The sequence below is a fragment of the Miscanthus floridulus genome, chromosome 16 (assembly GCF_019320115.1).
Source record: "Miscanthus floridulus cultivar M001 chromosome 16, ASM1932011v1, whole genome shotgun sequence".
NCBI lineage: Eukaryota > Viridiplantae > Streptophyta > Magnoliopsida > Poales > Poaceae > Miscanthus > Miscanthus floridulus.
In genome coordinates, this window is record NC_089595.1 from 71,535,989 (window position 1) to 71,548,730 (window position 12,742).

At 45.1% G+C, this 12,742-nt stretch overlaps 1 protein-coding gene and 1 long non-coding RNA gene across 3 annotated transcripts; one reads left to right on the forward strand and one right to left on the reverse strand.

Annotated features, from left to right (window-relative positions):
• Positions 1–1,408: 1,408 nt before the first annotated feature.
• Positions 1,409–4,022, reverse strand: LOC136512954 (uncharacterized). Of its 2 annotated transcripts, XR_010773260.1 has the most exons (4): positions 3,432–4,022; positions 1,931–3,263; positions 1,730–1,810; positions 1,409–1,657 (listed from the first exon to the last, which is right to left on the reverse strand). It is a non-coding gene; the product is annotated as an uncharacterized lncRNA (long non-coding RNA). The 2 variants fall into 2 exon arrangements; XR_010773259.1 differs by having other exon boundaries at positions 1,931–4,022.
• A 155-nt stretch (positions 4,023–4,177) lies between these two features.
• On the forward strand, positions 4,178–7,983 carry LOC136512953 (UDP-sulfoquinovose synthase, chloroplastic-like). The gene is made up of 3 exons (XM_066506953.1): positions 4,178–4,327; positions 5,485–6,551; positions 7,240–7,983. Exons 2-3 carry the CDS (start codon positions 5,520–5,522, stop codon positions 7,639–7,641), a joined length of 1,434 nt encoding a protein of 477 aa, XP_066363050.1. The 5' UTR covers positions 4,178–4,327; positions 5,485–5,519; the 3' UTR covers positions 7,642–7,983.
• The last annotated feature ends 4,759 nt before the right edge of the window (positions 7,984–12,742 follow it).

A 12,742-nucleotide genomic window follows, 5' to 3' on the forward strand; every position in this document is an offset into this window, starting at 1 on the left:
TTTGCTACAGAAATGGTGGGTTTGAATTTTCTTTTTTTTATATTTTCGATGAATCTTTGAAAAATCACAGTAAATCATAGAAAAATCATAAAATAAAAAATCTAATTTTGTTGGACTCCACATGAGTAGATCTACATAGTGAATATATAATACGGTATGCTTTAGTACAAATTTTTTACTGTAGCCTTAGATTGATTGGAAAATCTAATTTTTTCTGTAATTAATTGGAATAATTCATAGCTGCAGCTTTTATGGTCCAATTGTGGTGAAATTTTTATGGTACGCTAATTATTGTATGCTTGAACTATAGTAAAAATTTCGTACTCATTGGACTATGTATAACTTAGTTATAGATAAATTCTAATTAATTACAGACAAAATTGGATTTTCTAATTAATCTAAAGCTACAAAAAAAATTTGTACTAAAGCATACCGTATTATATATTCACTGTGTAGATCTACTCATGTGGAGTCCAATAAAATTAGATTTTTTATTTTATGATTTTTCTATGATTTACTATGATTTTTTTTAAAAATTCACCGAAAATAAAAAAAAAGAAAATTCAAAACCACCAGCACTATAGCAACCCACCATTGTTGTAGCAGACCCGCTGTTACTGTAGCAAAACCACCGCTGAAAACCGCCCAGGGGGTAAAATAGACGGTTTTAGAAAGTTCGGGGGGGGTAAAACAGACGGTTTCATAGTTGGAGGTGAAGTAGACCAAGTATGAAAGGTAGTGAGTTAAGTAGACTTTTTCCAAACAACTGAGTTCCGAAGTTCGGCGAGACGGCGTTAGTTCCTTGCTAATCCAGGATTAAGTGCCTAGAGAAGCTGGCCTCTATTGGTGAAAATATGGCAGCAGCAGTCAAACCTTGTTCCTCATCGGGTCTGAATCAGCAACAACGCAGGACACAACGCAAGCGGCGAAATCCAGCTCCGGCAAGTCAGGGGCGTTACCTGACGGCCAAACCTCTAGCCGTCAGGTTTCTCTGTACCGTTGGTACCGTGGTCATCAGGTACCTTTCTGCTGTCCACTGTCAGACCATGTCGCATTCTCGGCAATCGCCCTCTCTCTCTCTCTCCAATCCAACGTGCCTCGCTGTGTCAAATACTGACGGCATTGGAAAACCGCGTGGGCAGCGGAAGGGTGGACGGATACCAGAGGGAAGGGGATGGCGATGCAGCACAGTGCAGTTAGAACTACTACTGCAAGATATGCAATACCATCTGACCCATTCAAAAAAGCCACGGATGGCTAGGATCAAAGCCATATTTCCTTCTCTTTCCCTCCCCATGGCTGTCCTGCTTTTAGACTCTGTTTCTTTTAGAAGAAATTATAAAGAGCAGAGAAGAGAATGCATACATCTTATAATCCAATTAAATAGAATAAAGCTGCATGTGTTTGCTGCAATTTGAGAGCTTAATACAAAAGCTTGCATATACAAAAGACATGCTAAACTGAGATCCTTTTCTATACGCCAAGGTTCTCTATTTCTAATTTCATATACAAAAGCTTGCATCAACCATCAGCAGCCTTGCATCCACAAAAGAGAGTGTGATTAATGGGGAACCTTTTGCACATAAGAAGGTTCTCTTTCCCATTTCATATAAAAAACTTGTATCACCCAATAGAAGCCATGCCTTCAGTACACAGCCTGCAAAAAAAAATAGTTTAGATATTATAATTTGTCAAGTCAATTGAACTTATATAATTGACCTATACTTACACTAAAGTTTTGCTAAAATTCTCAGCCGTCTATCCCTTCCAAGGAGTAAGGATTGCTGACATCTTGAACAACATTTGAACTCTGAAAAGAGAGGGATACAGAGACCAAAATAAAGATTGAGAAAACAGATATGAAAATATCAAGTTATTGTGAAAACACAGAATGCTATTTTCATGGAAAAAATAAGTGTAGTAAGCATACCATAAGAATTTGGGTAAAACTAGAAATTGATTCATATGCTTGTGATTCTGGAACATGACTTCCATCTTCTTGTTGCACAGGTTTGCTTGTATTCTTCTGGTTCCCTTTGTCCCGAAGTGTAGCATCTAACTTAGGATTTTCCACTATTTCCCTCCCATTCATATCTTGGATAATACCTGACCTTGCATCTCGAGTCTATCGTTTCAAAATGTATCGTTCAGGCAAATGCTTAATTTTCACCAAATCGAGACCTTTCAATGCGTGCCTGCATAAAATTCTAATTCTCTCAAAGAGGCGACAACTACATGAGACCATTTCCTCGGTTGGGTTGACTATAACCTTGCGCTCTTCTTCATTTGTCAATGTCCCTCTAGGAGCTCCAATTGCAATGACAAATTAATAACTTGCATTTGAACTTGTGTAAGCAGCCAAGCCTTTTCATATTCAGCTCGAAAGACTTCAAATATTGGAGGTGTATAAATCATACTTGCTTGTATCAATATAGGTGCCATCATCCTAATCCTTGGCTGCGTCTTTCTAGATTCAAATTCAGCTTGTAACTCTTTATCTCTCTTGTCTTGAACAACATGCTCCACACGCTTTAGGAACCTAATGGTGTCAAGACCTGATTTCAAATGGTCTATATTCTTTGTTGGTTCCAAAGGTAGTGTCAAATGTGATGACATCGTCGAAGTGAGCATAGTCAATAATCATCTTTGCATCAGCCCAAAATATATTGGATATCTGCTCCTCACAGTCCATTTGTATTGCATATTAAAATGAGGGATTCTCCACAACTTTATCTTGAAAATATTTTAGCAAATTTCCAGCCTCACCATACAACATCTCTCTTTGACGTTTAGTACGCAAATAATTCTTATGATCACGATGGGTGTACCCGAGGTTAGCTGATCCACCAACATATCGACCAAGAAACTCATGTGCTGCGTTAGGTGCAATACCAGAATCATCAGCCACCTCAATATCAATAGCTTGATGCTTACCAATGTTTCTCTGTGACGGCATCAAATGACTAGTTTGAGCAGTTTGGAGAATGTGGTTGTGCTTGATAAACAAGTCATGTACCTTGTAAGTCCTATTTTCTCTTTCAAAAGTAATGCCCATGCAAACTCTACAGCCTGTTCTGGTATGAGCTCGATTACGCTTGCTGACACAGAACTTATTATTTTTAGCCCGAGAACCCTCATTTGAACAAACGAACCTACTCGATGTTACCAATCCATCAAGAGTACTCGTGTTTGTATAACACTTTCGAACATCAAAACCAATCCGGCCACCATATGTAACCCAAAAGTCCCAAGCTTCATCGAAACTGCTAAATTTCATACCAATTTGTGGGATCCAAAAAGAAATTGCAGCAACTTTGTAGTTATAAATAATGCATTCAGAACATGACCTACAACATTTGTTCATTTGCAGTAGAACTTCAACTATGCAGAAGCTAATAACTAACAAGGCTAACTACAAGACGAGCACAAACCTTGTAGGCAATTCCTCGAGCAGCTGCTGGACGTCATCCATTGCAACAGCATCTATGGCTTCTTCAGCACTCGCCGGCGTCCTTGGTGCCGCTGCAGATCGTAGAGGAGCTTGGGGAGGCTGAACATCACTGGCTTTCTTCATCGCGCCTGTCTTCTTTGGCGCCGGCGCGAACACCTTGGTGCCTCCACGACCGACGGAATGAGAGCGCGGGAGGACAGCAGCTCCAGCACGCGCAGTGCCAGCAGCCGCGACGGCACCTTCATGCATCGCGGGGACCGGCGCTGAGACAAGAGACGGAGGAAAAGGCAAGGCAGGTCCTACAACGCGCACCCATGGCGGAGGCGGCCCCGGAGGTTCCATGGCGAGGCCGCTCACCGGCCTCCCTCGCCATCGTCGAGCAAACAGAAAAAATGACACCAAACTTGTGATTTTTTCCTCCAAAATAGCAGAGAAGATAGGCGTCAGAGACTAGTAAAGTGGGTAAGATGAAACCATCCATGCTTTGTCCTACGATTCGCTATGGACGGTCAGGATGGTGGGACTGCTAAAGTTACAGTCGCTATAGCACCTGCACTGGATGCAGGTCCGGTGAGGCACGGGGTGGAGATAATAATAAAAGAAGAAAAGAAAAAAAAAAAAGATCGGTGCCAAAACCCATCCGCTCGCAGCCAGACGGCAGGTTGCGCTGTGCCGCAGTGGATCCGAATCGCCGCCCCTGAATAGCGAATATCCTACTCGCTCCTCCTCTGTGCTCGCTTCCCCCGCTGATATGATATCCATCCATTCCAATCCCCCTCCCCCGCTCCGCCTCCCTCTTCGTCCTCCTCTCCCTCTCGCAGCCGTCCTCCTCTCGTCCCCAAAGAATCCGGACGTGGATTGTCCCCTCCTTTACTGGTAAGCACTCGCTACCTTGCTCGGATGGATTGCTCCTTCTGTTTGGCGGATTCTTTTATTTGTTGCGAGCTCCTATATTCAAATCTCTACATCCAGCTTGCTGCAGATTCGCTTGCAGTTAGCGACCCAAGTGTTTGGGGTTTAAAGTTTTAACCGAATCAATGTCCTGTTAAGTCCGGCTCTCGTGCTGAGTGGATGCCTACCTCGATGGTGGCAGTAGTGATGTCAATGTCCTGTTAAGTCCGGCTCTCGTGCTGAGTGGATGCCTACCTCGACAGTGGCTTGTGGAGATTGAGAACAGCTATTAATTTGGGGGCTGTGAGCCTGGAGCTGACAGCTGGTCCTGTCTACGCGCAGACCCGCAAAGAATTGGGTTTTCACAAACTGCAGCGGAAGCATCTGGACGATGTGATCATTGGCATATTATGGTGTGCTTTTCATCTATGTTCAACGATAGGTCACGTGATTTAATTAGTCTCCACTGAACACAAGTGTGAAGAGCTGCAGAGTGCAGACTGGACGGACTAGCTGGCTTGCCGCTAACATATTTTGAGTTGCCTTTTATGGCTGTCCTTACTCTCCTTTTCTTTTGAATATAAAGCACTGTTGAATGTATATGACTACACTCGAATTATAGCAAACTCGCGTTTCTGGTGCATGCATTAAGGAGGAAGATATAATAAACTCGGTGTTATTTCATTTATTCCAAAACTTTAGTGGCCCTGTTCGTTTCGCTGAAATTTGGCTTATGTGATGCTTATGCTGATTTGTTGTGAGAGGAAAACACTATTTATTCGTTGAAAAGTACTGCTGTCTTAAATATGCTTGCAGAAGTGAGATTGGGAAAGAGGTCTCAGTTATTGATGGGAGCATCAGTTTTTGTTCAAAAAAGGGTATAGTAGTTAATTGGGATAAATGTGTCTTTGAATCTGTATATCACACCGCAAATCTAGAGACAAGTTCACAAGGCTAAGCAAGTCCACAGGAACTAATACAAGTTATATGTTGTCAATTGAAGGAAGTAGTGTTCTTCACTTCTCCTCTTATCTAACTTCTGATGTTTTTCTGCATATATTCATCTTGTACTACTCTATTTGGTATCTACTTTGTTTTCCTCCCTCCTTTACTGACCCTAATTTCTGTCTACTACTCTGTAGGGCGTTTACAGCTTTAAAGTCAAAGAGAAAGGATTATGAAAATGGCGCACTTGATCACTAACTGTAGTTTCAGTACATCTGCTGTTCAGACATTCTCCAGTTCTCCTAATTATTGCCGAAGTGTTGGCCAACTACAGAACTCAAAATGTTCAAACCTGTCCCTCAAATCTTGTTCCAGGAGACAAAAGAAGCCATATGTTACTTGTGCTAGTGCAGCCGTACAAGGACAGACACAAACACCTCTTACTGGTAGCCAGCAAGCTTATGAGCATTCATCCTCCAAGCCTAAAAAGGTAATGGTTATTGGTGGAGATGGATACTGTGGGTGGGCAACAGCTCTTCATCTCTCAAACAAAGGTTATGAGGTTGCTATTGTTGATAATCTTGTTCGCCGTCTTTTTGATCACCAACTTGGTCTTGATTCCCTTACCCCCATAACATCCATTCAAAATCGCATCCGTAGATGGAAGTCTCTCACTGGTAAGACAATTCAGCTCTTTATTGGTGACATATGTGATTTTGAATTCCTCTCGGAAGCCTTCAAGTCTTTTGAGCCGGATGCTGCTGTTCACTTTGGTGAGCAAAGATCTGCACCATACTCTATGATTGATCGTTCGCGAGCAGTCTACACACAGCATAACAATGTCATTGGGACACTTAATGTCTTGTTTGCCATGAAGGAATACAGTGAAGAGTGCCATCTGGTTAAGCTAGGAACTATGGGTGAGTACGGAACACCAAACATTGACATTGAAGAGGGGTTTATCACTATTACTCACAATGGAAGAACAGACACCTTGCCTTATCCAAAACAAGCGAGCTCTTTCTACCATCTAAGCAAAGTGCATGACTCCCACAACATAGCATTTACTTGCAAGGCTTGGGGTATAAGGGCCACAGATCTTAACCAAGGTGTAGTCTATGGGGTCAGAACAGATGAAACTGCAATGCATGAAGAGCTATCTAACAGATTTGACTATGATGGTGTCTTTGGGACAGCACTAAATAGGTTCTGTGTTCAGGCTGCTGTAGGCCATCCACTTACAGTTTATGGAAAAGGTGGTCAGGTATGTCTTTGTTATATTGCTGTGTCAAATATGGAACTGCTCATTTTATTTATACGGACTATTCTTTACTACCCCCCTCTTTAGAAATATGGATGTGGTTGAAATTGTTAGTGTGCATCAGTACTTAAAATGCCAGCAAGCAGTGGTTGAAATCACTTCTTGCATCTTCTCATAAATCTTTGGGAACTCGAAATCATGTTAGCTCTAGCTCAGCAAGTATTGAAATTGAATTTGTGTCATTTTTTTTTGTTTCTGCTAAATGCTCCAAACAATAATGATTTGGTAACCTGCTGGTTATATATCCTGATTGTGTTACTCTGAAGACCTCACTGATTTTCTTAAGATCACCTGTCTAGGAGAAGAAGTCCACAACAGTTTCTTTACCTCTCATGGTATTCCGAACTGGAGACTCCGTTGAGCCTACTGCAGTACTTTGTAGTTCTCCTAAGCTTGTCAGCCACAATTTTTAATGAGTAATGTAATAGGCTGTGCTTACACATACAAACACCATTCTTGAAATATCACATGCAAAAGCGACCATCTCATAGTCATTAGCTATCAAAGAACCATACAGGACAGCAAGATCTAATTGAACATTGTACTTTCAGTTACCACTTGAAATTACTTTTAGATCATCAAAGTGTGGCATAAATTTACTGAACAAACTTTTTGTTCCTGTCCGCTCCAGACCCGGGGATATCTGGACATCAGAGACACTGTACAGTGCGTTGAGCTAGCAATTGCCAACCCAGCAAAACCTGGCGAGTTCAGAGTCTTCAACCAGTTCACCGAGCAGTTCTCTGTCAATGAGCTAGCCAAACTGGTGACAGCCGCAGGAGCGAAGCTTGGGCTAGAAGTGCAGACCAAATCAGTGCCCAACCCACGAGTCGAGGCTGAGGAGCACTACTACAACGCCAAGCACACAAAGCTCATTGAGCTCGGCTTGGTTCCCCACCTGCTCTCGGACTCCCTGCTCGACTCACTTCTCAACTTTGCCATCCAATACAAGGACCGGGTCGACACAGCACAGATCATGCCCAGCGTGTCGTGGAAGAAGATGGGCGCCAAGCCACGGACAGTCTCTGTTTAGAGGGTGATTCAACTTCCCCTGTCTTATAATGTCAACCATGACATTTACATTATTGACATATGTAATGTAATAATTATGCACATTAGATATGATGTGCTAGGTAGTGAGGTGTTTATTACGATATTAAATTTCATTTTTGTTGCCGGTGCAACTGAAGAGTTCATGTTTTAGTTGATTCTGTTGCTCACTCGAGCTCTTGATCTAATGCACCTGAGGGTTAAGCTGTCACATGTCGCCATTTCACTGATCGAACCCTGGTGCAACAGGTGTAGATCAAGATCTTGCAAGAATTGTTAGTAGTTACTGTAATAGACCAAATGAATCCATGATTCTGTTCTTGCGCAGCTATTTGGATGTAAAATTGAAGATGAATGTAAATCTCTGTGATAATATTATGTCTTTGATTTGAAGTCGCCATTCGGAACGCATCACATCCGTAGGAACTTTATAAAAGCCAACGCTTTATACTCCCTCCGTTCAAAAAAGAATACAATCATAGGATTCGTACCAGTCAAATAAGCTCAAATTTGACCAAATCTATAGTGAATAGTATTAACATTTAGAGTAAAATGCACCTAGTCAAATAAGCTTAAATTTAACCAAATTTATAGTGAATAGTATTAACATTTAGAGTAAAATGCACCCTGAGTCCTCAAACTTTTGAGCCATTACCATCTAGATCCTCGAACTCAAAAGACAATTATCTATCAGCCTGTTCGCTTGTTGGTTTCAGCCAGCCCAAACCAGCCAGCCAACAGTGTTTTCCTCTCACAACAAACCAGCACCAGCCAGCCCAAACCAGCTCAGAAACCGACCAGCGAACAGGCCGTATGTCCCTAATCTACTCCTGTCGCACACCCGCAGTCAAAACCCGCCACGCCAGCGTCAACATCTGACACGGCCATGCCATAGTGGCACCTAATGCTGTGCCCACGCCACGGTGGCAGGTGGTAGGTCTGCAGCGCGCTGCTGTGGTTCGGGCACAAAACAGGGAGGCCGCCGGGCGTCTACTCCGGCCGTGGGAGCGGGTCCGCGGTGTGGCGTGGCCGGTGAGCTGGCCCGGGCCCGGGTGCACCTGTGGGAGCGGGTCGGCGGTGTGGCGTGGCCACGCGGGCGCATGGCGGCAGCAGGGGCGGCGGGCGGCGGCAGCGTGGTGGCGGCACAATTGATGGCCGGCAGAGGCCCGCCCGCGCTCGCGAGCGACGGCGGGGCAGAGCATCCGCGTGGCCAAGGGGAGGCAATGGTATGGCAGCAGTGGCCGTACGCGACGGGGCAGCGATGTCCGAGTGCGTGCCCGCGGCGGCCTGGGCGCGAGGCAGAGCGTCGACTCTCGCCTGCGGCATCGTGCGCGCGGCTTGCCACCTCGCCCCAGCGCGGGCAAGAATGAGGAGCAGCGCTGGGCTGCTCTGCTTTTCCTCTCTGCCCTTTTCCAGAGCACCGCCATTGACGCCGACAAACTGCACCCGCCAAATTCGCCACCGCCGTCTCGCCATTGTCCGATTCCCCAACACTCTAGCTGCGCCAAGGCCTTCTCCACCCTCTCCACCAGATTGCGCCGCCGCTCATCCAAGGTAGAGGCCCCTCGGGCCAAATCTCGGCGCAACAGCCGCCATGGCCGCCGGACGCGCGCTCGCGCGTGGCCGTCCTCCCTCGACCTCGCTCCGCCCTGCCTCGCTCTCGATTCGGGACAGGGAGTATCGAGTATTATGTGCGCCCGTGACCTGCTGCTCCGCTCGTGAATCAAGACATCACAGTGTCACGCTCTCAGGATACAAGGGAGGATTGCCGGCGTACACACACGGCGAGGAGCACGGCAAGCCGCCTCAGAGGCCGGTCAGCACCGGAAGGAGAAAGAAGGATCGGAGATTAGGTTTTCATTATTGCCGTCCGCCCAACCGCCCACACAGCAAGTTCTTAAACCGGGTACCAAAACGCTACTGGGCCAAGCCCAAGAAATACACCCCTGCGACATACAAGTCGTCTTACGGGCCCATTAGCTAGTGCAGCCCAACACTACGCATGGCATAAGGCCCATTTCGTGACAATCCCTCCTCCTTAAGCTGCAGCGCGTCCTCGCGATGCCGTAGTCACCGTTGCCAGAACCCTGGGAATGAGGTCGGAGATGGTAGCCGCTGGTTCCCAGGTTGCCCAATGCATCGGACAGGACTCCCGCTGCACCAGCAAAGAAGGAGTAACATGACGCCCAACCAGACTTAGACGTTCAGCCAATACCTGAGATGGTGGGAGAGTGTCCATAGTAAGCAGCAACGGCAATTCATCATCTGTAGATAGAGACACATCCTGAGGCAAGGCCTTCTTCAGTTGAGAGACATGTAAGACTGGATGAATCTGACTGGTGGCTGGAAGTTGGAGTTTATAGGCAACCTTGCCAACAGTTTGTGAGTTTGTAAAATCAGATAAGGGCCAAAATACTTATAACTGAGTTTGTGAGTGGATCTGCGCTGAACTGATTGTTGAATGTGCGGTTGCAGTTTAACATAAACCCAGTCACCCACAGCAAAAGTTCGTTCTTGGCGATGCTTATCTGCCTGGTGTTGCATGCGCTGCTGTGCCCGAGCTAGATTCTGCTGGATGTGCTGCATCATAGTAGTTCTGGACTGAAGCCAGTCATCAAGATCAGAACTGTGCAAGTGTCTTTGGCTGTGATGCCGAAGTGTTTGGGAGGGTGGCCATACAAAGCTTCAAAGGGTGTGTGTCCATGTGCCGAATGATAGGTTGTGTTATACCAAAACTCAGCCAATGGAATCCATTGTGCCCACTTCTGGGGACAGGAATGCACCATGCATCTGAGATAGGTTTCAAGGCACTGATTCAATCGTTCGGTTTGGCCGTCGGTTTGTGGATGGTAGGCCGAACTCATGTTGAGCGTTGTGTCGGTGAGTCTGAATAGTTCTTGCCAAAGGGTACTAGTGAAAATCTTATCTCTATCAGAGATGATGATGGAAGGCAAGCCATGCAGTTTGTACACATTGGCCAAGAAGGCTTGAGCTACAAATAAGGCAGTATAGGGGTGACCTAAACAAATAAAGTGAGCATATTTGGTGAGTTTGTCAATGACAACTAGGATAGTGTCAAAGCTTTTGGATTTAGGCAAGCCCTCAATGAAATCCAAACTAATGGTGTGCCAAGCATGTGTAGGAACTGGGAGTGGTTGCAGTAACCTATGTAATTTACAGTGCTCAGGTTTAGCTTGGACACAGACCTCACAAGCATTAATGTAATCTGTGATAGACTGCTTCATATGTGGCCAAGCAAACAGTGATTTTACCTTGTGATAGGTGGTAGTAATGCCACTGTGTCCTCCCAAGCCACTAGAGTGAAGAGCCAATAAGACAGCTTGCTGTGCTTCCTTATGATTTCCCAACCAGATTCTATTTTTGTACTTGATCAGCCCCTCACTAAGAGTAAAGCCCTTGTCATTGGAGCCAGTAATACTGAGCTTAGTGAGCAACTGCTTGGTGTGGTCATCTTGCTGATACCCCTCCAAAATGATCTCCAACCACTTTGGAGTGCTTGCAGTGATAGCAGTCAACGATACAGGCTCAACTTGTCTTGACAGAGCATCTGCAGCTTTGTTTTCCAGACCCTTCTTATAAAGAATTTTGTACTGCAAGCCCAATAGCTTGATGAAAGCTTTTTGTTGCATACCCTCTTGTAGCTTCTGCTCCCCTAGGTGAATGAGGCTCTTGTGATCAGTGACAATGGTGAATTCCTTATGCTGGAGGTAAGGCTTCCACTTGGTGATTGCCAGAATGAGTGCCATGCATTCCTTCTCATATGTTGAGAGTGCTTGAGCTTTGGGCCCCAGGGCCTTGCTGAGATAAGCCACTGGGTGTGAGTCTTGAGATAACACTGCACCAATACCAACAGATGAAGCATCGGTCTCAACTGTGAAGGCCTTGGTGAAGTTTGGTAAGGCTAGCACAGGTGTTGAAATGAGAGCTTGTTTCAAGGTGTCAAAACATGTTTGCAGTTGTGGTGTCCAATGAAATAGAACATCCTTTTTCAATAGGTCAGTAAGAGGTCGACTGAGGATGCCATAATTCTTGATGAACTTTCTGTAATAACCAGATAGACCGAGAAATCCTCTCAATTACCTGGTGTCTGATGGTTGGGGCCAGTTAGCCACAGCCTCAATCTTCTCAGGATCTGTAGCCACACCCTGCCCACTAATGATATGCCCCGGATATTCTAACTATTGCTGAGCAAAAGAACATTTAGACCTCTTAAGCAAAAGCTGATGATCATTTAGAATTTTGAAGACTTGCTGCAGATGATCCAAGTGAGCCTCCAAAGTTGGACTATAAATAAGTATGTCATCCACAAAGACCAGGACACATTTCCTCAACAGTGGCTGGAAGATATTGTTCATCAAAGCTTGAAAGGTAGCCAGGGCATTTGTGAGTCCAAATGGCATGACTCTAAATTCCCAATGGCCACTGTGAGTACGGAATGCTGTTTTGGCCTCATCCTCAGGGGCCAACCTAATTTGATGATAGCCTGATCTCATATCCAACTTGGTGAACCAAGCTGCTCCATGCAATTCATCCAAAAGTTCATCGACCACGGGTAATGGATACTTGTTTTTGACAGTGATGTTGTTGAGTTGCCGATAATCAACACAAAAACGCCAACTGCCATCTTTCTTTTTGACCAAGAATACTGGGGAAGCAAAAGGACTGTGGCTGGGCCTAATGATGCCATTGGAGAGCATTTCTCTGATCTGACGCTCAATCTCATCTTTTTGTGTTGGAGAGTATCTGTATGGCTTGACATTTACATGTTTCACTCCAGGGACCAGCGGAATTTGATGATCAAACTCCCTAGGGGGCGGCAAGGAATCTGGATCCTGGAAAAGGTGAGCCTGACTGTCAACTAACTGCTGTACTTGCACAGGAATCATGTTTGGAGGCAAAGGTGGTGTTACTTGACACAATTGAATCAGCTGAGCTATACCACCTTTCCTGATAAGGCCCTGTAACTTCCTAACTTTGACCTGTGGACAACTGGACAAGGTATCTTTAATGCCCTTTAAGCTGATTCTGCTGCCCTGATAAGAGAACCGCAACAACTTCCTTTT